The sequence below is a fragment of the Diplotaxodon limnothrissa genome, linkage group LG16 (assembly GCF_057381915.1).
Source record: "Diplotaxodon limnothrissa isolate DT_005_m linkage group LG16, D_limnothrissa_male_GT1.1, whole genome shotgun sequence".
NCBI lineage: Eukaryota > Metazoa > Chordata > Actinopteri > Cichliformes > Cichlidae > Diplotaxodon > Diplotaxodon limnothrissa.
This window is the reverse complement of record NC_140611.1, coordinates 22,335,354-22,360,470: the sequence shown is the minus strand read 5'-3', so window position 1 is coordinate 22,360,470 and position 25,117 is coordinate 22,335,354. Positions and strand designations below refer to the sequence as shown.

Here is a 25,117-nt window from a genome sequence, read left to right as displayed (position 1 = left end):
CTAACACAAATGCTTTAAAGAAAATGACAAACTGATTTTTTCCCCCTCAGTGCCAGTGACTTAGTTATGAAAGTTGATGCCTTGCTAACTGCAGCCCCCAAAGGAGAAGTCAGAAGAGATGTCCACTTTATCAAAGACACCCACAGGTGGGATTTCTTTTTCCCCTTTGGGATCTGTAGTCTCATTGGAAAGTATTCATGCTCCTTTTTTTGTAATGGGCCTGAAAATTGCAATGCCATCATTTCAAGGAGTGCCAAGCTGCAAGTCTTTTGATTTGCAGTTCTGCTGATTAAGGATTGTATGACGTTGTTTGTTGAATTCGCTCTGGTGTGCTTTTTTTGTTCCTCAGCGTGCTTCATCTCTCTCCACGTGAGAACGAGGTGTTCTATGATGTTGTGGCAATCGTTGACCCCCTCACAAGAGAAGCACAGAAGATTTCCTCCCTTCTGACTGTAAGCTGTAGTGCATTTTTATATTTTTCCCCATTATTCTTTATCATTTTCTGATATAGGAAGAACTTATAAAATCACACCTAAAATCACTTTCAATGTAGGAAGGGTAGAAAGACATGCAGATTGCTGAGGTAAAAAAAATATGATAGACTGTGTCATTTTCAGGATCATACTGGGATCCATTTTAGTCTTTATATTCTTTTATAGACTTTACTTTAAATACAATAATTATTTGTTTATTGGAATTATTGGAAAAAAATGACAAAGAAAATGTGTATGTGGCATATACATTAATTAATTTGGCCAGAAAGTTTTCACAACATCCATCCAGCCATCCATTCTGTTCCGCTTATCCTTGTCAGGGTTGCTGGAGCTGGAACCCTATGGCAGCTACTCAGCTACCATAGGGTGAGAGGGAGGGTATAGTCTGCCAGTCTGTCGCGGGGCTAAAACATAAACACATACAGCTATTTGTACTCACATTCACATGGGCAATTTAGAATTACCAGTTAAGCTAACCCCACTAACTGCATGTCTATGGACTGTGGGAGGAAGCACGAGTGCCCGGAGAGAACCCACGCAAACATGGGGAGAACATGCAAACTATAGACAGAAAGACCCCGGACAGGTGGTGGAATCGAACTCAGGACCATCAGGGGATTGTACCATCAGGGCCTCCGCCCCTTACTGCCACTTGGGTGGCTGTGGCTTTGGTGGTAGAGCAGATCAGCTACTGATTGGAAGGTTGGTGGTTTGATCCTTGGCTTCCCCAGTCTGCATACCAAATATCCAAGATACTAACCCCAAGTTGCCCTCCGATGCGTTCTTCGGAGTGTGAATGTGTGTGAATGTTGGTTAGTTTGCACTTGAGTCTAGAAGTGCTTGTATGAGTAGGTGTGAATGGGTGAATGAGGCATGTTGTATACTGCGCTTTGAGTACTCTGGGAGACAGTGTTGGGAAGGTTACTTTTAAAATGTATTCTATTACAGAATACAGAATACATGCCCCAAAATGTATTCTGTAACGTATTCCGTTACGTTACTCAATGACAGTAACGTATTCTGAATACTTTGGATTACTTAATATATTATCATGCTTTTTACAACAACGTGAATGTACTATTGCTGTGTGATTTATTACTATTACTGAAGGTCCGCGACTCCGAACTGTAGTAAAGGGACCTCTGACTAATACGGCGGGGTCCCTGTCGGCTCGTAGCCGAAAAATAGCTTTACTTTGTTGTGTGGGTCAACTTTTCTGGCGAGAGACAGAGACAGGCGTTGAAAGGCTGCTCCAACGGAACTTATTGTTTTCGGAGGAAAACACGAACACGGTGTACAGTCGAGTCTTAATAGCTTACTTACAACTGGGCTCGTCAGGCACTCTTCTTGGCTGCAGTGGTTATTATTATATTTACATGCTTCCAGCTCCCGTTTTTCCTCGATGACAACTCATACCTTTCCACTCCCCTTTTTCTCCCTCCTCGCGCTCACAGACCCATAACGGGTATGGCAGTCCATTCTCCCTGCAACACGGACTATACTGCCCATGATGCTACATTCTTTAGAGCTATGCTTGTAGCATTCTGCCTGTTAGCTTAGCACAACAACAACAACAACAACGAAAAGGCGCTCTCTCACCCAGGAAACACACAGTCGCAGAGAGAGAGAGAGCGTCGCCCTGTAACCATGGCAACTAGGGCTGGGTATCGTCACTGATTTCTAGAATCGATTCAATTCCGATTCACAAGGTCCCGAATCGATTCGATCCACGATTCGATTTAATTCGATTTAATTCGATTCGATTCGATTTAAATCTGGGATATTTTGACAGTCAGAAATATTATAATTCAGATCAGTACATTTACATATTTTTGTATCAATAAAAAGGAAGCTGACACACGCAAGACTTTATCAAAGGTGTGAGCGTCACAGCAGATACCTTTGTGTCAAAGTAGCTGAAGATAAAACACAGAAAAACATGAAGGTGATTTTCCTGGCCTGGGATTTTATAAAAATATTCTGCAGTACATCAAAAACGAAAGAAAACCATTAATCAACATATGAACATTACCTCTGAAGTTACAGCGGTTTTATTAGAGACATGGTTAAGCGTTTTGCATTTTGAATAATTTTAAAAAGTTTAAATTTGTTCAGTATTGAACAGCAGAAATGAGGTTTTCTTTTCGGAAGAATGTAAAAGGGAAAAAAACAGCGGCTGACAGCGCTGTAAACAACAGTAGACTTGTGCGTAACAAGCAAGCGAATAATGAAGAAAGGGAAACTGTTCTTGAAGTACAGAGATAGAGAGAGAGAGAGAGAGAGAGAGAGAGAGAGGGAGGGAGGGAGAGAGAGAGAGAGAGAGCTGTGCATCGCGGTGGAAGCAAAACAGTAAAAGTCAGAGTGAATACATGACGATGTTTATGTGAATCTTCTTTTGCTGCTGGTTCGGTCAATATTGTTTGGAGAGAGATCAAACTAACAGCTTTAGAATCGGCGCATAAAGGGCGTGAACACAAAGCTTGGACCCGCCGACACATCAGAATCAGCAAGCTGTCGGCTTTCAGCCCCGACCGTGTCCTTGCCGTCGGGTGAGAAAGGCGACATCTCACTGATTCTGATCCGCGGGTCGCGCTGTGTGTTTAAGTCTATGTGCAGAATCCGTGTTCCTGCTCTCATTTACTGTCTTAACTGTTTGGTGGTTCTTGAAATTTTGTGAGATGTCACCAGAGATTCTGGCATTTCGGGCAAAATTTATAAATTTATATTAAAAAAATCGATTCAGGATTTTAATGAATCGATTCAGGATTTTAATGAATCGATTTTACGTTATCCAAGCCGGAATCGATTTTAATCGATGAATCGATTATAAAAACCCACCCCTAATGGCAACCGTAACGCTGCCGCCTGGAACATCAGAACGTAGCTGTCAAACAAAACCGAAACAGTCCTGACCCGCGACAATATGAAACAGGAAAGTACCGCCGTGTAATCCATTTATTTCAACAAAGTAACTGTATTCTGAATACCACCTTTTTAAACGGTAACTGTAACGGAATACAGTTACTCATATTTTGTATTTTAAATACGTAACGGCGGTACATGTATTCCGTTACTCCCCAACACTGCCGGGAGAGTAGAAAAGCGCTATATAAGAATCAGTCCATTTACTTATTAACACACAATGCACAATACACCTGATCCCTATTATGGGTCCTGCAGGTGGTGAGCCCACAGAAGGGCGGACCCAGGTCATCTCTTCGGGCTGCACCAAGCCTAAGCCCCCTCCCTCCACACACACACACACACACACACACACACACACACACACACACACACACACACACACACACACACACAACATAACATACAGGAACCTCGTAGGTGCCGATTAATGGAGGGGAAAATTACGTGGTGCTGTTGGCTGGTGGTGGCCTACAGCTCGCACTGTAGCAGTGCACAGCACAGTGTGACGCATTGGGAATGAGAATTAGCTCTTCCAAGTCTGAGACAATGGTTCTCAGAAGGAAAAGGGTGAAGTGCCTACTCCACATCAGAGACGAGTTGCTGCTCCAAGTGGAGGAGATGAAGTATTTCGGGGTCTTGTTCATGAGTGAGGAAAGAGGGGAGTGGGAGTGGGAGACTGACAGATGGATTGGTGCAGTATCTACAGTGATGCGAATGCTGTATCAATCCTTTGTGATCACTTGTAGTGAAGGGAGAGCTGAGTGTAAAAGCGAAGTAGTCAATTTATGGGTTGATCTACATTCTTACATTCTTACCCTTACCTATGTTCATAGGCTCTGGGTAATGACTGAAAGAATTAAATCATGGACACAAGCAGTAGGAATGAATTTTCTCTGAAGGGTGGTTGTGCTCTTGTAGACAGGGGAAAGATTAATTCTTTCGTGAGGGACTGAGAGTAGAGCTGCTCTTTCTCCACGTCAAAAGGAGCCAGTTGAGGATGTTTGGTACCCGATGAAGTGTTTAAGAAATGTCCTACCAGGAGAAGGCCCTAAGTAGACCCAGGACTCGCTGGAGAGATTATGTCTCTTCTTGGGAATGCACCTGGATGAGTAGGGGACAGGTGGGAATAGGGATGTCTGGACTTCTGTAATTCTCTAACTGCTGTGCCTGGGACCTGGCCCTGGATAAGCAATAGAAAATGGATGGACGGACGGAAGGATGGTTGGATGGATGAAAATGTATTTGCCCCCTTTCTTATTTTATTGTCTATTTGTCACATTTATGTATTTGATATTCACAAATTGTAATGTTAATGAATGAAATGATCGTCATTTAAAAAACTGCATTTTATATTTGCTTAAAATATCTAAGTAATATAATTTATTAAAGGGAAAAAGCTATCCAAACCTACCTGGCTCTGTGTGGAAAAAAGAAATGACCTCCACCCTTTTCCCTAAATAAATGTAAAATTGCATTTTAAACTAACCCTGGGTGTCTTTGTCTAATATTTTAAAAAAAAGAAAGAAATGAGTAAGGGGACAGATACTTTTTCACAGCACTGTAGTACAAATACAACATGTCAGATACTGAACTTGAGAAAAGTTTGTATTCATCTTTGTATTATTTTCAGTTGACTTGAAAATCATTGCATTGTAATTGAACTGAGATTTACTCAAACTTTCATATCTTGCAAATGCAATTGTACTATATTTAATATAATATTTTTTATAGATATAATTATATAAGATATTTTTCTTTAACTGAAAAAATAATTTTTGAAACGTATGTAAGGATATCTATGCTTTCCCATTGAAGAACTTTTAAAAGTTCAATATAATAAGTAACTAGTAAGAAAACGGCTCACGTGTGTTTTAACACATTTCAGCCACTTTAAGTTGTACTTGTTTCTTGATTTTTAACTGGGTCATATTTTCTGTGAATCCTGCAGGTGCTCAGTCAAGTGGTCAATGTGAGACTGCAGGTGTTTATGAACTGCAGGGCCAAGTTATCTGAGATGCCTCTCAAGAGGTAAGATCTAGCTCCAACAGTAATTAAATTTTCCTGTTTGGCTTGTTTGTGTATCCTCTTACTGCTGCAGACTTAGCATCTCTAACTTGGCCCGTCCTTTATACTGCACAGATGCAATCTGCTTAATAATAGTACCTTATTGCTTTGGGCCTCCACTTGCATCTCTGGGCAAATTGCTTACAACCTTCATTGTTGCAGTTCAAACCATGCAGTGAAAACAATAGTAGTAATAAAAAAAAAAGCAAATTAAAGGTTGAAACTGTTCATCAGCATTCAGCTCAGATGTGGTGTGGGCTTTTATTTATTTATTTTTGTGAAAAAGAAAGATGACCAAAACCAAAAATCCTTCAAGAATTAAATCTTCACTTTCCAGGGAAGATTTTCATAATGACTTGAATTGACCAGACATAGTACCAGTATAATTAAGGATATGTCCCTCCACAAGTCACTGGCACATCTACTCTCTTCAACCCATCCACTCCATATCCTCCCAACTGACAACTTGCCTGTATTTGATGTAACTGACGACTTGCTACATTTATATCAAGTAGCCAATAAAAGTACATTATATGATCTAAGTAAACTAAATGTCTACAATCAACCTGCAGTATTAATCCTCTAATAGTTCAGCATATAACAACAAAGACATGTATCATAGTATTTACCTTTGTGGGAAAGGTGTTTTGTGTTTTGCTTTCTTTATATGCAATTTTCACTTTCTGCCTGACTAAATGTGAGCTCATGGGTGAAGGACAGACTCTAAAAAACAACAAACAGGATCACCCAGCCACACATTGTTGTTGGCGTTGCTGGAGATCTGTGGTTTGTGGAAACAGTACCCTTTTAAGAAAGAAATGTCCTAAAATATTATATATCATTAAATACTCTCGCTAGAAAAATCTGAAAGTGGACTAATTTTATACTATTATTTATTTATTTTTTAATCTTTTTTTTAACGCAAAGTATCTACTTCGTTTTACTTTTTAGAGCCACAGGCTTGGTAATCTTACAGCTCGCCCCTGGAGATACTGCTGATGGTGGGAACACATGAATCCTGCTCTATGTCACTGGATTCATTTTAGTCAGTAGTGTACTTCTCATAGCAGTGAGACTGCCGCAGTGACCACAGGGCTGCTCATCTTCTTTCTCTCACTTTTCGTCTTGTGGGGAATTGGCCATCTCACAAATTGGAACCAATCAAATGAGCACTCTGTGTTTCTTGTAGTGTGCTTGGTTTTACCTCCTTAACTTTAACTTTCTCTACTGCTCCCATCTCACCCTGGAGTCACCACATTGCTGCTGTAGTTGGTAATAACTTCTGAGAATTCTCATTCTAAATAAGAAATGTGTTATAGGCATTGCGAATTAAAAGAATTAGCATTGGTAATGTTTATCTGCCACGTTATTTACACTCATTACAAGTCTTCTGTGTCAGAGGGCACACTGAAGAAAAACAATTAGCATAAAGATTAGCCTGGAGCTAGCCTCTGCACCAATTGTAATGATGGAGAAAGAGAAGTTTCCAGGTACACAGAGTGCAGCACGTAGTTCTGTTATTGGTTGAGCAGGAACACTGGCAGTAATAGAATTAGATTCCTCACTTTGAAGAAATTGTATATACCCAGCTGTCACAACAGGGCCCATCTCTCGTGTCACAGAAAAAAGACTATTGCACAACATGTCATCATTTCAGTGCTTGCTGAAGAGGACAATGAGTTTTTGGATGGAATTTTTATCTCGGTCCAGTGGAAAAAGGTTCGGTCTTTTATTTGTTGCATATTATAGGTCATCCAATGATAATCAGTGAATCCTTCCCACCTGACCCACTCTGAATCATTTCTCTTAAATACCTCTAGTATATTTAATTACCTTGATACCTAAAAGTAGATTAAAAAAAGTAAACCTTTACTATGCTGCAACTTGTTTTAACCAGCCACTTATTCAACATATCTAGTGAATTATTCAATAACAGATAAAGCATCCAGGGTACCAGTGCTTGATTCTGTTACTTGATGTCGTAGACGTTAAATTGGTTTCATTTTTGATCTTGAAACTATGACACATCTCAGGATATTTATGCTCAAACTTACTTATAGATAATTGTTCTGGCTTTAGGTTGTGACACTTGGAGTGTGTGTAAAAAAAAAAAAAGATCTTGTTGTGTGTTTTAACAGAGCTGTACTTTTAGGCTTGGAAATGCCATGTAGCTGTCTCATATACTAAGTTATGAGGACTAAAAGGTTTTGGAAAAAGGACTTGTGAAATTACAAGATGCTCATAATAGGCTGAAATATTTGTACAGAAAAAAATAAGCTGATCTTGAGGTCAGTTTATTTATTTTTTTGTTGAACTGAAATTTATGGAATGGCCCTTAACTTGATTTTGCTTGTCTTCACAGTTTTTACCGCTTTGTTTTGGAGCCGGATGTTATTTTCTTGGCCAATGACACCGTGTCTCCAGGGCCAGTTGCCCGCTTCATGGAGCTCCCAGAAACTCCGCTCCTCACTCTTAATATGATCACACCTGAGAGCTGGATGGTGCAGGCAGTCCGGAGCCCGTATGACTTGGATAACATCCATTTGCAGGAGGTATTGTAATGCTGACTCATTACTACCCAGTGATCTCATCATTCTCACATTTAGGTAGCGCCAAAGTGCTTCCCCCCCATCTATTTTAGTGCTCTGTAATTTGTTTTTGTTTTTTTCTTTCCAGGTGAACAGGGTTGTGGCAGCAGAATTTGAACTGGAGCACCTCTTGCTAGAGGGCCACTGCTTTGACCTGTCAACTGGCCAGCCTCCTCGTGGACTTCAATTTACGCTGGGCATGAGCCGAGACCCACTCATGTATGACACCATTGTCATGGCTAACCTGGTCAGCAACCTTTTATACTACAACCCAAATTTTCTTGCACTGTGTTAAGTCCAGAAGCATAGCTTCTTTGCACTAGGATTGAGAATGAATCATATTTTAATTGCCATTACTAAGGCCATTTCCACCAAAACAGGGATACTTCCAGCTGAAAGCAAATCCTGGAGCCTGGATCCTAAGATTACGTAAAGGGAGATCAGAAGAAATCTATCAAATCCTAACGTGAGTTCTTCTCTGTTTTTATTTCTTCATCATCAGTTAAGCAGGTAACAGTCAACATGCCGTCAAAGGAGCTCTCAAAAAAGCCCAGATGATTCCAGGGTCCTATTTGTGACGAATGATAAATCTTCACAATATCCTACTGCGTGCTGCACTCCACAATGCAGGTCATTGTAGTCTACCACAATAAGGAGAGTACTGGAGAGTAAAGGTTAAAACCAGGTTTAAAACTTACTGCAAGTTCAGTGGAGCAGTATTTGTTTGACAATAGCAGAGTCAGTCACCTGTTCTCAGCTCAGCCCAAACTACATCTCACTCACAAAACTAAGAAAAAAGGACCAGATTTATTCGTGTTTATGTTCATTTGTACAATTTCTAAACATCCTATGCCTATCTTGTCTGGTGGGTACAGAGCCACAAGCATGAAAGCTGTTTTGAAGTCCTGATATTTCTAGATAGACCTAAGTTATCTAAGTAAATAAGTCGTGTTTATTGGGCACCTTTATCCATAGCTCAACATCAAAGTTGCTTTCAGCTAACTCTCCATTTCATTCTGGTAGCTATGAAACCCATCACTATGGCAACGTGGACCACTGCTGACATTGTAGCAATGCAAGGTTTTGATGAGTGCTCAGAGTTCTGCTCAGCATTGAGCTGAGAGAGACAGGTAGGAGGAAAGGGTTGCTATTAAAGAGAAGACAGAGTAGAGAGATGATTCAGCTGGTCACCTGCCATGGCATCTACCTCAGACAACAGAATATCAGCAGCAGAATGTGTTTTAGTTGGGTTGGCGTAGGAGTCAAAGGCTCCACATACTAAAGTGAGCGAGCTGTGGTTGTCTAATTTTCCTGGATAAATAAAAACATTACTTTGCTTTGGTTTGTTGGATAAATATCTAGCAAATGCAGCTTTTTCAGTCCTTGCACTCTTTGAATTCTGCACTTGAAATGTGCTTTTTGCACTTTTCAGTTTGATCTAAAATAAATCAAATTCTTCTTTTTTCAAGGGAACCTCTTTTTACTTCGTAACATAACAAAGCGGCACTGCCTTACAGCAAAGTGGTGGTAATCCCAACTGTGTATGCGAGTCTGTATGGGCATTTCTAGTGCGCTGGTCCAGATGTCCCTACAATCACAGATACTTTTCTCTCTGGCTATCCTCACATAAGATTTAGGACACATACAGCCCTCGGTTCTTCTCGAATCATTTCAGACAACCAAGATTTATCCCCCAATCCTCCAGGTGAAGCTAAGAGGTGATGTCATTTTTCACCTTGGCAGTGTCATTATTCTTGTGGTTAGCGGCACTCTGCTCTGGTTAGGTGGCCGATCAGAGCCTAGTGGGAGTGTCTGCGCTCTCCAGTCCCAGAGTGTGAATTTTCCTCTTCCACCCGTGCTGCCAAGACACCTCGCTCTGACAGCGATGAATGAGATGGCCAGCTCTCCTCTTCTCAGAGCAGGGATACAGATTGATCTCTCGTGCTTTCTAAAACAAGCCCTAAAGACTGACTTGCACCGTTGACAGCAGAAGGGGCAAAATACAAGCAGCACTTGAGCACGAGCGGTGGAGGGGTGCATTGGCTCCAATGAGAGAGGGGCATTTATCATAGTGATAAGGTTAGATTTTTGCCTTTAGTAAGCATTGAGGTTGTAATGGCTTGTAGTGCATCATGGCCTATTGCTCATCTCCGCCTGAAGTTTGCTCTCTGGTGTTTCACCATTAGGCCCAGCAGATTCTGCCTGCCAAAACACATTCTGTGCTGGGAAAATCAGTCCTAAAACAATTACATTGAAAGGCTGTTTTACGGAATCAATACTGCACAGACTTTCTCATTAAATCTACGAGTATATAGAGCAAGGCTGGGAAGTAGTGATGGGTAAAATAATGGTAAGGTGATTCTTAATGATGATGGAGGGTAATGAATATGGTCAGAGTGTGACCCTGGCAGCTGTCCCACTATTTGCTTTTAAGTGTGTGCTCACACTGTCGGTCCATTAGCAGCTGTTGTCTCCTTCATGTGTTATTTCCATGGATGAAGCATGTAAAGCAGTCTCTGCCACTGATCACATGTATTTCCCTTTAATGTTTGCAACAGAGACACTGCAGGTCTTAGACTGATTGCGTTACTTGAAATATTAGCTCTGGTGTTCTAATGTTCTTTGAACACAAAATCAGCGAAAAACAAATGCTTTAAATGTATTTCTGTCTATTTGAGTTTCACATTTTTCAGCTTAGCAAAACTTCTAGATTATAAGCTTGAATGATCAATTTGCAGTAGCAGTGTTAAAAACAGGGATTTAAATCCTAGGAACATTAATTTTATTGTTCTTATTTAAACACGTTTATTAATTTGCCTAACAGAGACTTGACTTATGACTGCTGATGAATGTATGTCTGTTTCTACGTTAAAGTCTAAATTCTTTACATGTATATCTGTGAGCTGCAGATTGTTTGACAAATAAAAAAAGTATTAAAACTCTCAGTAACAATTAGCATTTTCTCACTCTCTATCCACTTTTTCAGGCACGATGGAACTGATTCACCTGCAGATGCCGGTGATGTTATAGTTGTGCTGAACAGTTTCCATAGTAAGATCATCAAAGTCAGGGTGAGTGTGTTTCCTGTTGGATGTGCTACTGTAAATGTCACACTGAAAATGCTTTTCTTCAGTTTTCTATGATATACGGATCACAAATGAATGGTGTGAAGACAACTTAACACAATCCAAGCTAAAATACACTGGACAAAAGTCTTGAGCCACCTCTTACTTCTTTATATTTTGCTTCCAATGAGTCAGACTTTTAAATGGTCTAAGCAGGGTGCTCTTAAAAAAAGTTGAGGAAACTTGACAATTGAATTAAAAAGAAAAAGTGACAGGATCACAGAGACGCATCTGGTCCCATAATCATAATAACAGTTTGCCTCAAGGCACTGTTGTTGTACCGTCTGGTTTTGGTCCACCACGCAGTACCATCTGGAAAGAATATGATTGGCAACAGCTTCATTTCTCAGCATGACAATGAGCAACAAACACACTGCCAATGAAGTAAAAACATACCTGGGCAAAACACAGTGGAACACTATCAGTCATGGATTGGCCTCCTGACAGCCCTGAGTCTTATTGAAGCAGTGTGGGATCATCTTCAGAGAGAATGGAAAATAAAAAGACAGCCAACATACAAAGAAGAGCTTTTAATTTCCTTCAAAGAGCTTGGAGAACTATTCCTGAAGACTACTTAAAGAAATTACAAGAAAGCTTGCCTGAGAGAGTTCCCGCTGTGTTGAAGAATAAAGGTGGTCATGCCAAATATTGACTTTCAAGCCTGTTAAAATTGTACAAATATTTCCAATGTATGTATGCACATTTTTTAAGTCCCTGCAGCTATTTCTCATTTTTCTCACCAAATATAAAGAAATTAGAGCTGGAAGTTTTCTAAGATGTGCCTAGGATTGACTGATTACAAATTAATGGTGTCAAAACAATTTTACATAACCCATGCTAAAATATTTTCCAGTATTGTTTTATTTTCTGTGTATTTTATATTTATAGGTGCAGAAAAAGGCAGACAAGCTTGGCGAAGATCTTTTAAGTGAAGCTAGTGAAAGCAAAGGCATATGGGAATCCATAGCAAGGTGCGTAATCTCTTCAAATACAGCTTATATTTGGTTGGCTTTAGGTTTAAAGCCCTTCTCCAGCTGACAGGCAGTAACAGCTGTGAGCTCATTGATGGATTGATAGATGTGCTGATGCGCCTTCCATTTGTCAATTATACATTGCGGTTTCAGGAGATCTTACTCCTCCCCTGGATCCAGACTGCAATATTATGCTGTAAGATCTAGTCTTGCAAAAAATATGTGCTTCTGTAGGTATGTGTGTGCATTTGTGTGTTTTCCTCCCAAATCCTTCCTAACTGTGTGATCCTGTCTCCTCACTTAATGCTTGCTGTGTGAAGTGTTTGGAGCACATTTGAGAAAAGGTAGGCAGTTTTGCTGCAAACCATTTAACACCTAATACCTCTCGTCATACTCATTAGCATGCAGTGTTTATTGGTCGCTTTTAGTGCTCTCATAAGTATTGTAATGAATGGGAATCAGTCGTGATATTCTATTCTAATGGTAATAGTGTAGAAAGGATTTTTTTCTTCTTTTTTTTTGCATTTGTTTATTCATGTGATGATTTTTTTTTCTACGATTTCAGCAAGTCGTGAGGTAATTTGCAGCCTGTATTCATGCGTAAGGTCAACTTTTTTTTTATTGTGTTCACTTGCATATATCTGCACACACACAGCATTAAGCTGTATTGTTCAGAATCAGAAATAATAGTCATAAACAGTGCTACGGGATTCATCACAAATCCTGTTTTGCTGACATAAGTAACATAAAGTAGGAGTGTTTAGCTTGATTTTTTTCCCCTTGTTCTGGGAATATGTATGTCACCTGTCTGCTGGAACAGAGCAGAAGAGCAGTACCCAGTGCTTTCATATTTCATGTTGGATGGTATTTCACTATGTTTAGCCTACTTCAGCCTCTGATTGAAGCACTGGAGAAGATGTTATATGGGGACTGAAGTTCAGCTGGTGCACTTTAAGCAGGTGGTTAAACCCTGACAGAGTTTGGTAGAAAGAAACAGCTTGTCTGATGTCATCGTTTGTGATCTTTTGTTATTGAGTTTTTGTGCTCTAGCATCAGACTAAATGAGACTCATTAATGATTTATCTTGTGATGACCTTATACCTGCTGCTATACTTAAAAAATAGAGTGAATTAATGAGTGGAGAAGCTCTCCTACTGAAAGACAATAGGAGTGAGGGGAAGTTTTTTCAGCTTTGTTGCTTAAGTGGACTTCTTCGCCACAGTGCTGGATCTGTTATGTCTGGAACCTCACATTCAGTAGTGTGCTGTATTTGCTATTGGATTGTATAGTGCTTATCAGGTCTAGATATTATTTGTGGGCCCTATATCCTGGGGTGTTTTTGTATTATGAAGTGTAGCTAAATGTTACCATAAAAAAGTACTTGCAGTCAGAGTTATAACTGAAGTACCAATAAATGATCTAGCATGTCCTTGATGTGCTGGCAGAGGTGCTTGGAGAAGGATCACTGCTGCTAAATAATGAAGCAAATTGAACTGGATGGATTCTTAAGACCATTTCTAACTTAGTTGCATTTATTATCTCATGATAGGCTTATATTTAAATAATGACAATACCCATGCCATTAAAATGTTACATAAAATGCTTAATAAGATGGTTGCTAGGGGGGGAAATCTCCCTTAAGTGGCTGTAATGTATATATCTAAAATTAAAATTCAGTTGCATTTGTAGACGAGAGTGTTTTCTTTCCTCCTTTCAAAACTAGGACAGGCAAGTCTCGAGTCTGTTAGAAGCCTGTTGTCCATAAGAGAGGATATCTCTTCTCATTAACATCCTGCAGAGCAAAGAGTAGAAAAAACAACTGTCTGAAACTGAGGATTAAGAGCCAGCGTGAAGCCTCAAGTTTTGGCTCACATGAATTAATTGTACACATACTGAAGTGGTCATTTGACACTTTTAAACATGTTTAATGTGAATTTCCACCATTATAACAATAAACAGTCGAGTCCTTTACTATTTGGATAGTAACACTATTTTTTTCTTTTGTAATCTTGCCTCATACGTCACCATTATAAAATAAAGATGTGACTGAAGTGCAGTTCTTCTATATTCATTCAAGAGGTATGGGAAAAATCTTGCATTAACTGTTTAAAAATTAAAGCTTTTTTATGCATAGTACTTCATTTTGGAGGGCAATCGACTTAGGAGCAGTTAAACTGTCAAGTGAGGCCATTTATCACAATATTCAAAACTTAATTTAAAATCTGGAGTTGATTCAAAGTGTTGAGCTTGTATTTATTAGCTATTCAGTAGAACTCTTGATAGAAAGTCCAGAGAGAAAAGTATCTTCACAACATCTAACCAAATCAAGTAGTAGAATCAAGAGACACCTTCATGAATGCAAATACAGAGGCCTGACAAGAAGGTTGTAAACCACTGGCTGTGCTAAAGAGCAGGAAGGCCAGATGAAGGAAACAGAACAGTACGGAGAAGGAGGAAAGCAGCATGCCAAACACCAGATACCACATTATCTGTCAAACATGGTGGAGGCAATGCTTTGGCATAAGTATGTGTGGCTGCCAGTGGAATAGAGTCACTAGTGTTTATGCATGATGATAGAATTCTAAAGTGTACAGACTCTACTCTCTGCTTGGATTCAGCAAATTGCTGCAAAACTTATCACTCATTGCTTTGTAGTAGGGCTGCACGATTTTGCATAAAATGAGAATCACGATTTTTTGGCTTAGAATTGAGATCACGATTCTCTCACGATTTTCTTTTCCAATATAAATATTTATTGCACTTATTAACTGCACATCAACTTCGTAACAGTTGAAACTGAACATAAAAACAACAAATGTCTCACGTTTTGTTGTTGCTGCAAAATGTTGTACTGCTTGAAATTCCGTCTCCACCGTTGCTCGACACTGCGTGTATCGAGCAGGTAGTGCAACAATAGAAAAATAGTTGCGGGACGGCACTGTGTAGTGTTTGTCTAGGGTGTTGATCATTTTTCTAAATCCCTCGTTTTGCACAGTGTTGATGGGAGCCATATCTTTGGTCAGGTGATAAGTGATAGCCTCCGTAATTTCTTTGTGCCTGCGGGAGTTCGACGTCTATAGGGAAGCGCTGTATAAGGTTCCCGTTATTGATGTTTGGGTGGTTGACCGGGACGGATTTTCTCCTGTCACTTTCTCGTCATCCCTGACGTGCTCTCCGTTGTTTTTTCCCTGCTAATTTTAGCATCACATGGCACAGCTTCTGTATCACGTGGTATAAGGCTCCGCCCTTTTCATTTGTTGAGCAGGAAGAGTGAGCGCTTGTTTTCATGCAGATTACGTCCCGGATCAAAATGCGGTACAATCGTCGTCGTCGTCTTTTTTTTTTCTTTTTTTCTTTTTTAAATCGTTGTCATTTGGAAATGAGATCGCACATAAGTATGAATCGAGATCGCGATTTTCTAACGATTAATCATGCAGCCCTACTTTGTAGTATAAATTGGTAATGACTGTTATCACCACAAAAGCAACCCAAGAATTTCTTAAGGCAAAGAAATTGGATATTCTTTAATGGCCAGGTCAGTCACCTGTCTCAGCCCAGTGGAACAGCTTTTCAGTTACTAAAGTCAGACCCACAAACAAGAAGCAGCTGAGGACAGCTATTTGATAGCTCAGATATTACAAAGTTAAAATCCCAAGATTTCATCAAAGACGTTGTAGTTTGTGATTTTACCAAAAGATAGTTGATTTAATGGTAACGGTGACCTTAAAGCATGACCTCATTTATATCCTTAAAATAGTTCAAGAGATTCATTGTAAAAAGCTGAAGACGATGTATCTTCCCAATCTCCCAAAGAAACAGTGAGATGCACTCATGTCAGCAAGCATCACTAAGTCTAACATTGCTTTAGAGCAACAACAGGACTGATTCCAAATGCCCCCCCCCCACACACACACACACACACACATTTTTGCGTATTTTCTTTGTTTCGTTTTGAGTTTGTCATTTAGCTGCCTCTGCCCTTTGTCTCTAGCATGGAAAAAATTAAGTAATTGTTTCTACCCAGCCTGAGGAACTTAGCAGTGTTTGTTATGCTGCACTTAGAAATACCAAGCATGTGGACCACATGGGGTGTGAGAGAGAGCAGCGCTGATGTTACCTGAGGGAGATGTTCAGGTTTTAGGTGAAGGGTGCTGTAAAAAGCACATTTGTGTCATTGTTTTTCTAAACTGATTCTAGATAGCTGGAATAGAAAGTGTTTTCCGTGTATTTATTTGCTGAAATCCTTGTTATTAGGTTATCTTATATTGCTCTGTATATACTGAGATTGAGTAAGGCAAATGTATTGATTCTCCATAATGGAGAAACTGAATGTTATTTTTAACCTGTCATGGTGTGTTGCGCGTGTATATAGGTGTATTAGTAGTTACAATGGGGGCAATGAATGACTCGGTAAATGTCAAAACACCCTGTTCAATCTAAATAGGCAGAGGGCAAACAGAAGTAGAGCTTTGTCCAGTTGGTGTTGTCCACAGCTCAGGATTTATACAGAGCTCTGTGGACCCTTCCAGAGATCCAGATTATCTTGGGTGAGTCAGCCAAACAGGTTCTCACCTGACCCTCCAAAGCTGCTTATCTTGGGAACCCTGTTGTTGTGCTGGAGGCCCTTCATAATGCCTGGCTTAGTCATGGCAGGCAGTCGGCTTCCCCAGATCCCACCGACGTGTGGTGACTACCCAGAAGCCAACTGTTCAACTATCAAGAGTCATACTTTATCTTGAAGAGGACTGCAGGCACATTATTTTCAGAACTACAGATTTAAAATAAGTAAATAAAGGGCCATCGCTGAGTTTGTGTTTTGTGGGTATATCTTTCTTATCGGTAAGATGTGCCTGAAAGAGTTGGTTTTAGAGGACATGCAGGGACAAACTGTATTCTCCCTCCCCTCCCTTCACACCTCCCTCTCACTCACTGGTGTCTTCCTGAAGCCTGGGGGCTGAGGTTGTGGTTGTGATTGAGTGTGGGAGAGACACTCCTTCCCTCATCAGCAGTCTATTACAGACAAGGACACAGTTTGACTGCAGACTCATCTACCCTCCAGCACAAGTCCTGATTTCTGTCCGCTAAATGTGCCTTGCATCATGAACCACTGCTCTTTAGTAGCGGTTAGGGTATGTTGATGCATTCCCAAGTGTGGAGAGTGTCCTTACTTTGGATTTTTCCTGCATTTGTGCCCTTATCTCAGCATATAAATATTTTAGCTCGTCGATTTTTATCTGTTCTTTTACATTTAAGTTAATTAAAAAGCTAACATTTGTCTGAAAGGTAATGTGCTGACTTGCTTGGCATTATCTTCATACGTGTGTTCCACATTACTCTACAAAATCACTCCAATCTTCTGTCTTCACGTTTGAAAAGCTACTAGTCTTTTTTTCTAAAACACTGTTGATTTATTTTTTTAATTAATTAAATTATATAACCTTTATTTATACAGGTAGTCTCAGTTTCTCATTTACAAGAGAGACCTGTGTCCAACAAACAATACAGTTTTTTTTTCATCTGCTATGCAACTAATAGAGTACTCATTCCCATACTAGGCTGATTCAGTTCAATTTCCATTTCTTAAAAAAATAAAAATATTTAAGTCATTTAAATCATTCAGTTGTAATCATGGTATTCCTTCAGGGCCATTCTTCATCCAGCCACACAGGGTAGTAGGGCAACGGCCATGTGGATAATTCTTTAAAAAGGGGTCTGATATAATTGCACCTGAACCATCCCAGTTTTAATTATGAAATGAATCTGTAGAAAGCAACAGCATAAAGGTTTAAATAAACTGTGAGGATCATAATTTCAATCAAATCTGGAAGCAATGGAAACATGTTTACAAAAAAATAATTAAAAGAGCTACTATAGATAAGTCTGCATGTTTCTTTGGAAGTCTCTCCTCAGGAAAAGCTGCCACAGACTTTCCACATGAAGAAGACTGTTGCTTTTAAAGGAGATAATGGACACTGATGTGATTGGCTTGATTTTTATCCAAGCCCTAACACAATTAACTATAATGTATGATAATTCATTTTTGCATTACAACCCATTTTCTTTTGAAGTGTCTCAAATGCCACACTGTGTCAAAATTGCACCAGTGAATTGTAATAGTGCACTTACACTTTACAGCTTGAATCATAAAAATGGTGCCAGAAGTATTTGTGTCATCCCTGCCAAAGTCATCAATCCTATGACACGATGCTCTCATTTAAAGCAGGTCATCTATGCATAAATCTTAAGTGATTTGCTTTTCAAATGAATCGTTCACTTTGTATCATGGACTCTGTTAATGTTGTGGGGATGGAAACATGAAGAGCTGAATAATGTTTGCTGGGTCTGTTCTAAAACTTTATTTCAGCCCTCTCGTTGGGAGCCAGCAGGAGCTGAAAATCATATCAAATGTGTTGATTTCCACAGCATTTCCATCCCCATTATTATCATTTTATTTGAATAAATCATCTCGGCGTGTTGCATCGCGTTGCATGGTTTGTTTGAAAGTGTTTTCTGATGGCTGTTACAGCTGCTGTTACCTCTGGCAGTACAAAAGCATGGTGGCTGTTGGCTTAGTTTTGATTTATTGTCACTCTATGAAAAACACGCATCCAATCCAAACACAACTGACTCGTGTATCATGGTCTCATTTACAGCATCACAGGTGGTGGCTCAAAGAAGGATGACGGAGAGAAGAAAAAAGACGACGTTCTGAACATTTTTTCTGTGGCCTCGGGCCATCTGTATGAGCGTTTTCTGAGGTGGGTCAGTTTTACTTTCCAAACACGCACTTCCTTTTCAAGCGCTACACATTGTGTTCCTCTTATCCCTGATCCTCAAACTTAACCTTTTCCCATTCTGTCTCCAATTCAGAATAATGATGCTGTCTGTGCTTCGGCATACACAAACACCTGTCAAATTCTGGTTTCTCAAGAATTACCTATCTCCTTCTTTCAAAGTAAATCTTTACTACATCACATAAATATTTCGCTAGGCAAACCCAGCTTTTGTATTTCATTAATTTGACCTCTGGACTTCATTTTTGCTGTGGTCAGGACACCATCTCTCACATGGCAGAGTCATACGGCTTTCAGTATGAGTTAGTGCAGTACAAGTGGCCCCGTTGGCTCCACCAGCAGACTGAGAAGCAGAGGATTATCTGGGGATATAAGATCCTCTTCCTGGATGTTCTATTCCCTTTAGCTGTGGACAAGATCATCTTTGTGGATGCCGACCAGGTAAAGATCAAACAGAAATGACGTAGGAAACCGCTATATTGGAGTGTGCAACTGAAAGCAAGACTTTTTGAAGTGTCATCTGTTCTTTGGCTGCTTACCAAAGTCTGTCTTTGCTGCGTGTTGCAGATAGTTCGAGCTGATTTGAAAGAGTTGAGGGATTTAGACTTGGAGGGTGCTCCTTATGGCTACACACCATTTTGTGATAGCCGCAGAGAGATGGAAGGGTATCGTTTCTGGAAAACTGGATATTGGGCGTCACATCTGGGACACAGGAAGTACCACATCAGGTAAACTTCTACTAATCATTTGATCTCTGATGTTTTACATTTTGCTGAGAAAATCAGCAACTGCCCTGAATGTTTGCCACTTGCGAATGTCTCTCACTGTAAAATGATGGACTTTAAAATTGTTTGATAATGGCCTTATAACCCTTCCCAGATTGATGGACAGCAACAATTGCTTCTCTAAGATCACTGATGATGTCTTTTCCTCCACTGCATTTTGTTAATTCCTATGCACACTGTTTCCACAATTGGCTTAGTGTTTTTGCTAAATAAATAATGCAATGGATTAATATGGTGTCATACACCTCAGAACTGAACATTTAACTTCTAGTGAGAAGCCGTTTACATAGGTGGGCTTAGAGTTAAGTGCTTTATTTTTGTATACAGTCATGGCACATATAAAATCATAAATCACTGTCATGAATACAATGTTCTGCTCCTTGCTAGGCTTGTGGTATTGAATTCTCCTTCTGTCAGTGTGATGGCTAATCAGACAGCGAGGCAGCCAGTGGATGAACAGAGAGCAGAACGTTTCACTTCACCACCGACTGATAGTGTCGGAACAAGAAAAGTCAGAAAACCACAGCGACTTGATTGGATACCAGCATGGTGCTAAGCTCCAAAGAGCAGGACAAAAGCATCAAAGATGAGAGATGATCAGTGAGACCAGGAAAAACACGAGGCATTGAATATCCTCTGGGAGACTTAAATCTAATAAGTGTTAAGTGAAACTACATATTCTGCACCTCTGGGTTTATTAATATAGTGTGTCAGGTACAATAATGTGAATGCGGCTGGGGTATTTATCTTCATTTACTTTTCTTTTTTTTTTCATTCCGGTGGGATTTCCCCTTTCAGGAAATGGATTTCTAACACCTGCTTTCCATGTCTCCTCTCTCTCTCTCCGCTCATATTTCTTCCAGCGCCTTATATGTAGTCGATTTGAAGAAGTTCCGTAAAATTGCAGCCGGGGACAGATTACGAGGCCAGTACCAAGCCTTGAGCCAAGACCCAAACAGTCTGTCTAACCTGGACCAGGTATATAACTCAGGCATAGTGCTGTTGGATTACGTGTTGCAGAGTTTGCTCTTTCAAGACTTAATTCGTTTTGTGATATTTGTAGGACCTTCCTAACAACATGATTCACCAGGTAGCCATCAAGTCTCTTCCTCAGGAGTGGCTGTGGTGTGAGACATGGTGTGATGATACCTCTAAAACCACTGCTAAGACTATAGACCTGGTGAGTCGCACAGCAATTAGATTTGACTGCGTAATACTAAATAATAATGTGGGAGGCTAAGCGGGACACACGGTCTTTGCTGAATAATTCAGCTCCAAATGAAATTGTTCCTTTTATTGAGATTGTAAAATCCACAAGTGTCTTCTTGAAGTTCTTTTTGGGTTAATTGAAAAATATCTCTGTGCTACATTATACGCCTTATTATCTGCTTTATTTGTTGTGATAGCGTGCTGCAGCTGCTACAGCTCTAAAATGCAAGAGCATCCTCGCTGCCACAATTGTCCATGAGGCATTGGTATTTAGGAAGCAGCCGAGGAGCAATCCTGCAGCGTCCTAAACTAATTTAGAGAATTACTGGACAGGGTCCAGTAGACTGGAATAGGAAGTATTGTTTCATTGTAGTATAGGTCACCACTTGGTAATTCAGACACAAGACATAGCCTAATGTCCTTTTAACCGAATTGGAAATCAAATTAGGTTTAAATGCCTGTCACAGACAGCGCTGAGAATGACGATCTGACTCGTTGGGAGAGAGCATCACTGACTGATGTGTTTTTATCTGCTTTTCTCGTTTAGTGCAATAACCCAATGACTAAGGAACCCAAGCTGGTGGCTGCAGCGAGGATTGTGCCCGAGTGGGTTGAATATGACAGGGAGATCAAAGAGCTGCTGAGACGGGTCCAGGAACAGGAAGACACAACAACACAAAAACAGATTCCTGCTGCCTCACAACATAAAAAAGGTTACTAATGATATATTTATAGGGCTACAAAGTCTTTCTGTTCTTCTGCATGGTTATTCTTACCCCTTCTCTTACCACTGTGATCATTCTCTGCATTTCTTTCCAACTTTCTCCCCTCCACACTCTGCACAGCAGACAACCACCGTGATGAACTTTAGTGTCTGCCAGCACCACGCTGAAGAGGAAGGAGGCAGGCACCTTTTGCACACAGGCCACCTGTGAAGCTTGAAGACAGACAGTTCCATCTAAACATAGCCATGGAGTGTTACATCTCCAGCTGGAGGAGGATGTGATATTTTCAGACGCCATACCAGCTTCTGCACTCAGTACATCTTAGAGAATCAACACGTGGTGTAATTGTTAACTGCCAGCTGTGAACTCGTGGTGTGCTGAGCACTACAGACACATCTTGTTAAGTAAGTGGTTCCTGAAAAATGAAGCTAAAACAGAGAGTAAAAGCGTGAGGCCAGTAAGGGGCTTTATTAGGTATGTGTTGAAGGACAAACAGTGGGCATTTATTGCACTGATAATGTGAGCAAAGAATTCAATTAGCAAAGGCACATTTCTACAAATCTAATTTAACCTTTCTTTGAAAATTTTAAAAGCTACTTTTACATCTTCTTAATTTATAATTATGAAAACATTAGGACTGAATTGTCAAATGAAAGTTTTTAAAAATTGCTTTTCAAGTTGTTACATAAAAAAGTGTTAAACGTCTTTGAATCTACACACCTGAAATGTAAAGCTCCCCTCGGCAGACATTTAGGAAACAACGTTTCTCCTGCAGCAGTCCCCTCTCCTATTTTTGCCACCCAATGATGTACAGCATGTTCTGAAGGAAGAATTATCCTTCATTATATTATATTACTTTTATTACCTGGCCCAAAAAGACCTGTAATTGGCCATAGGCTTTTGTCCCTGCCTAGATTTTCCAGTCCAGTTCCCTCTCAGACCACAGAAATGACAACACACTGAAAGGATTTTCTGGATACCAGAAAAGTTATCTGCCCAGGCTTTAAATTACAAATTTTATCTTGGTCAGCTGCTTGTCCAAAGACAGGGGGTGTATCTTCAGCTATTGGCGTTATTTTTACATTATTTTGGGGGATAAAATACATTTTTGAACCGTAGCAAACATCGAATATCAGTATACAAACTATGCTGCTCTTGTATTTCAAAGACTGCGCCATGGATCGTAGGTGGGTGAAGGTGTAGTCTTTGTCCCAAGCACATGTAACTCTGTCATCAGTTCTGTCCCCTCAGGTGTAGCCATGCATTCACCTCTATGGTGCAAACCATTGTTTTTTTTCTTTTCTATGATTTAAGGAAACGTGTAACGTCAAAAAAAGAAACTCTAAAAAGTTGTTTAAAATCACTAATTGTTCTTTTGATGTTTTCTCTCGACTCCAAAAATTCTTTTTTAACCATGTGATGAAAAAGTATTGCCTTGTTAGATGGTAAAGTATTAACTTGTTTCTTAAGTTATATCTCAGTGTTTGAGTAAAAGCCCGCATTCGACCTGGAGAGGTGAAGAAAAACATTTAGCTTAAAAATAAATGTAAAAGCAGAGCAGTACAACTGCTGCCGTCTTCGTGTCCCGTGCACACGCTGTGAGACAACTGAGAGCCAGGCAGGAAAAAAAAAAAGGTGTGGTGTAACATATGACTTTAGTTCAGCAGCCAGGAGGGGTGTACTGTGAAGCAAGTTTAACATCGCAAGGCTTTTTCTTTGCATTAGCTCACCATAAAAGCTAAAGCCTGAATCAGATATAATCAGAGTGTGATAACAGTGGTTGTAAATGTTATTTGTTAGCCCAGGCCCTTTAACTTAGGCTTCAGGCCTGGGCCCACACTTAAGAAAATGGACCAACTCACTTCAGCCAAGATCGGGGTGTTCTCCAAAGGCTGCTTTTTACTTCTACTGCAAATGCTCTTCTCTGCATTTTCAAGCTTGAGTACACATTAATTTGCAAATAAATCAATAAATTATCTTTTATTGAATGAATTAAGGTAGCCTGCAATTAAATAAAGTCATTACAGTAATCTTTATCTCCAGCTGCACCATTAAACTGATGTAAACATTAATCAGTTAATAGGATGTATAGAATTCTGAAAAGGGCCATCCTGCATAATCAGTATGCAGTTTATTTCTGGTAAATTTCTGGTAGTCGTGTTCTTTCATGATTTTGAAAGCAGAGCACTGCTACTCTTCAGTAAAGGTAAATAAATACTTCCTTAGCCAGTAAAATAGTTATTAAATTGAAAATAGGTTACATTTGTAATATTGACTCAAAAGCCTGGAAACTTTTTTTTTATACACCAGTTTTAAAAGATGTCTTTATTTCTGTTTGATTTTTCTGATTTATATATCATATACACATATTCAAGTACTACTTAAGTACCCACTGAAGTAACTACATGGCTACCACCACTGTGGAATGGAGGTGATTATCATTTTGACTTTTTGTTAAAACCTACATTACTGTTATTGACTGAGCTTTCACTGTGATAAATAGTCAACCAATAATCAAATAACTGCAATACCAACAGTATAAAACTGACTTTGCAGCAAATCAGAACCAATTGTAAGGATATTTATGCATTTTGCGCATCATCAGTTGACTGTATGTGGATTCTGCCGGTTTACTGCTACTGTATTAATGTGCATCTCTGTGGGTTTATATATAACACAGTAATCCCACAGCGGAGCGTCTATGTCATTCTTTAAAAACTTGTAAAAACATGGCACTCTTCACAGCAGCCCGTCATTCAGAACTGTCAAAACTGTGAGCAGGTAAGGAGTTCATTGTAAGTAGAGAGCCACCTTGGTGACATTGAAATCTCCCGTCTTTAGTGCCATCATTCTTTTAGCCCATTCATCTTGCTTTGTGGTACATCCCTCAGGCGAGACTTTAATATTACGGATGAAAAACTCCTCATTTGCACACTTAAGGTCACGGTTAATGGATGGTAGGGGATTTTAAGTTATTACAAGATGTTTACATGTTATGAGTCTTCAACTTCACTGTACTTCTACAGTTTTTCTTGGTTTTTTGTTTCAATTCCAAAATGAACCAGTTTTGTCTCAGGAATCAACTGTCCCAAGATCAGTGTTGCTGCTGGACTGAAGCAAACGGCAGATTTATGTCTTAAAAGTGAACATTAAAGAAAACGGGCGCAGGAAGGCTGCTCTCAGGGCACCCATCTTTCACTGTGCTGTGTCAAACTGAACTGTTTATATTACTGTTTGGTGGATCAAGAATAAACCTTTGCTACAAAATGTCATTGCAAAAATTGTTTGCGAGTTGTGCTCACCACTGAGGTCAGTTAATGATTCATGGTCCAAAAGATGTATTTGAGGAGATTTTCTTGGTCTGTTCTTCAATATATACACTTTCAGCGTGAATTTAAGGAGTCACAATTATTACCCTTTAGTCTCTGTCGATGTCG

General features: G+C 39.7%; 1 protein-coding gene across 1 annotated transcript in view; it reads left to right on the top strand.

The window, feature by feature from the left end:
* uggt2 (UDP-glucose glycoprotein glucosyltransferase 2) overlaps positions 1 to 22,221 on the top strand; it is a 42,824-nt gene extending 20,603 nt beyond the window's left edge. The window contains exons 25-40 of the mRNA XM_085375158.1: positions 51 to 146; positions 350 to 452; positions 5,368 to 5,447; positions 7,846 to 8,035; positions 8,160 to 8,318; positions 8,452 to 8,537; positions 11,058 to 11,142; positions 12,085 to 12,167; positions 18,821 to 18,925; positions 19,038 to 19,122; positions 19,220 to 19,402; positions 19,529 to 19,689; positions 20,610 to 20,724; positions 20,810 to 20,926; positions 21,503 to 21,668; positions 21,804 to 22,221. Coding sequence (XP_085231284.1) covers positions 51 to 146; positions 350 to 452; positions 5,368 to 5,447; positions 7,846 to 8,035; positions 8,160 to 8,318; positions 8,452 to 8,537; positions 11,058 to 11,142; positions 12,085 to 12,167; positions 18,821 to 18,925; positions 19,038 to 19,122; positions 19,220 to 19,402; positions 19,529 to 19,689; positions 20,610 to 20,724; positions 20,810 to 20,926; positions 21,503 to 21,668; positions 21,804 to 21,826 — 1,837 coding nt within the window. The 3' untranslated portion in view covers positions 21,827 to 22,221. The remainder of the gene's footprint in view (positions 1 to 50; positions 147 to 349; positions 453 to 5,367; positions 5,448 to 7,845; positions 8,036 to 8,159; positions 8,319 to 8,451; positions 8,538 to 11,057; positions 11,143 to 12,084; positions 12,168 to 18,820; positions 18,926 to 19,037; positions 19,123 to 19,219; positions 19,403 to 19,528; positions 19,690 to 20,609; positions 20,725 to 20,809; positions 20,927 to 21,502; positions 21,669 to 21,803) is intronic.
* Positions 22,222 to 25,117: the final 2,896 nt, after the last annotated feature.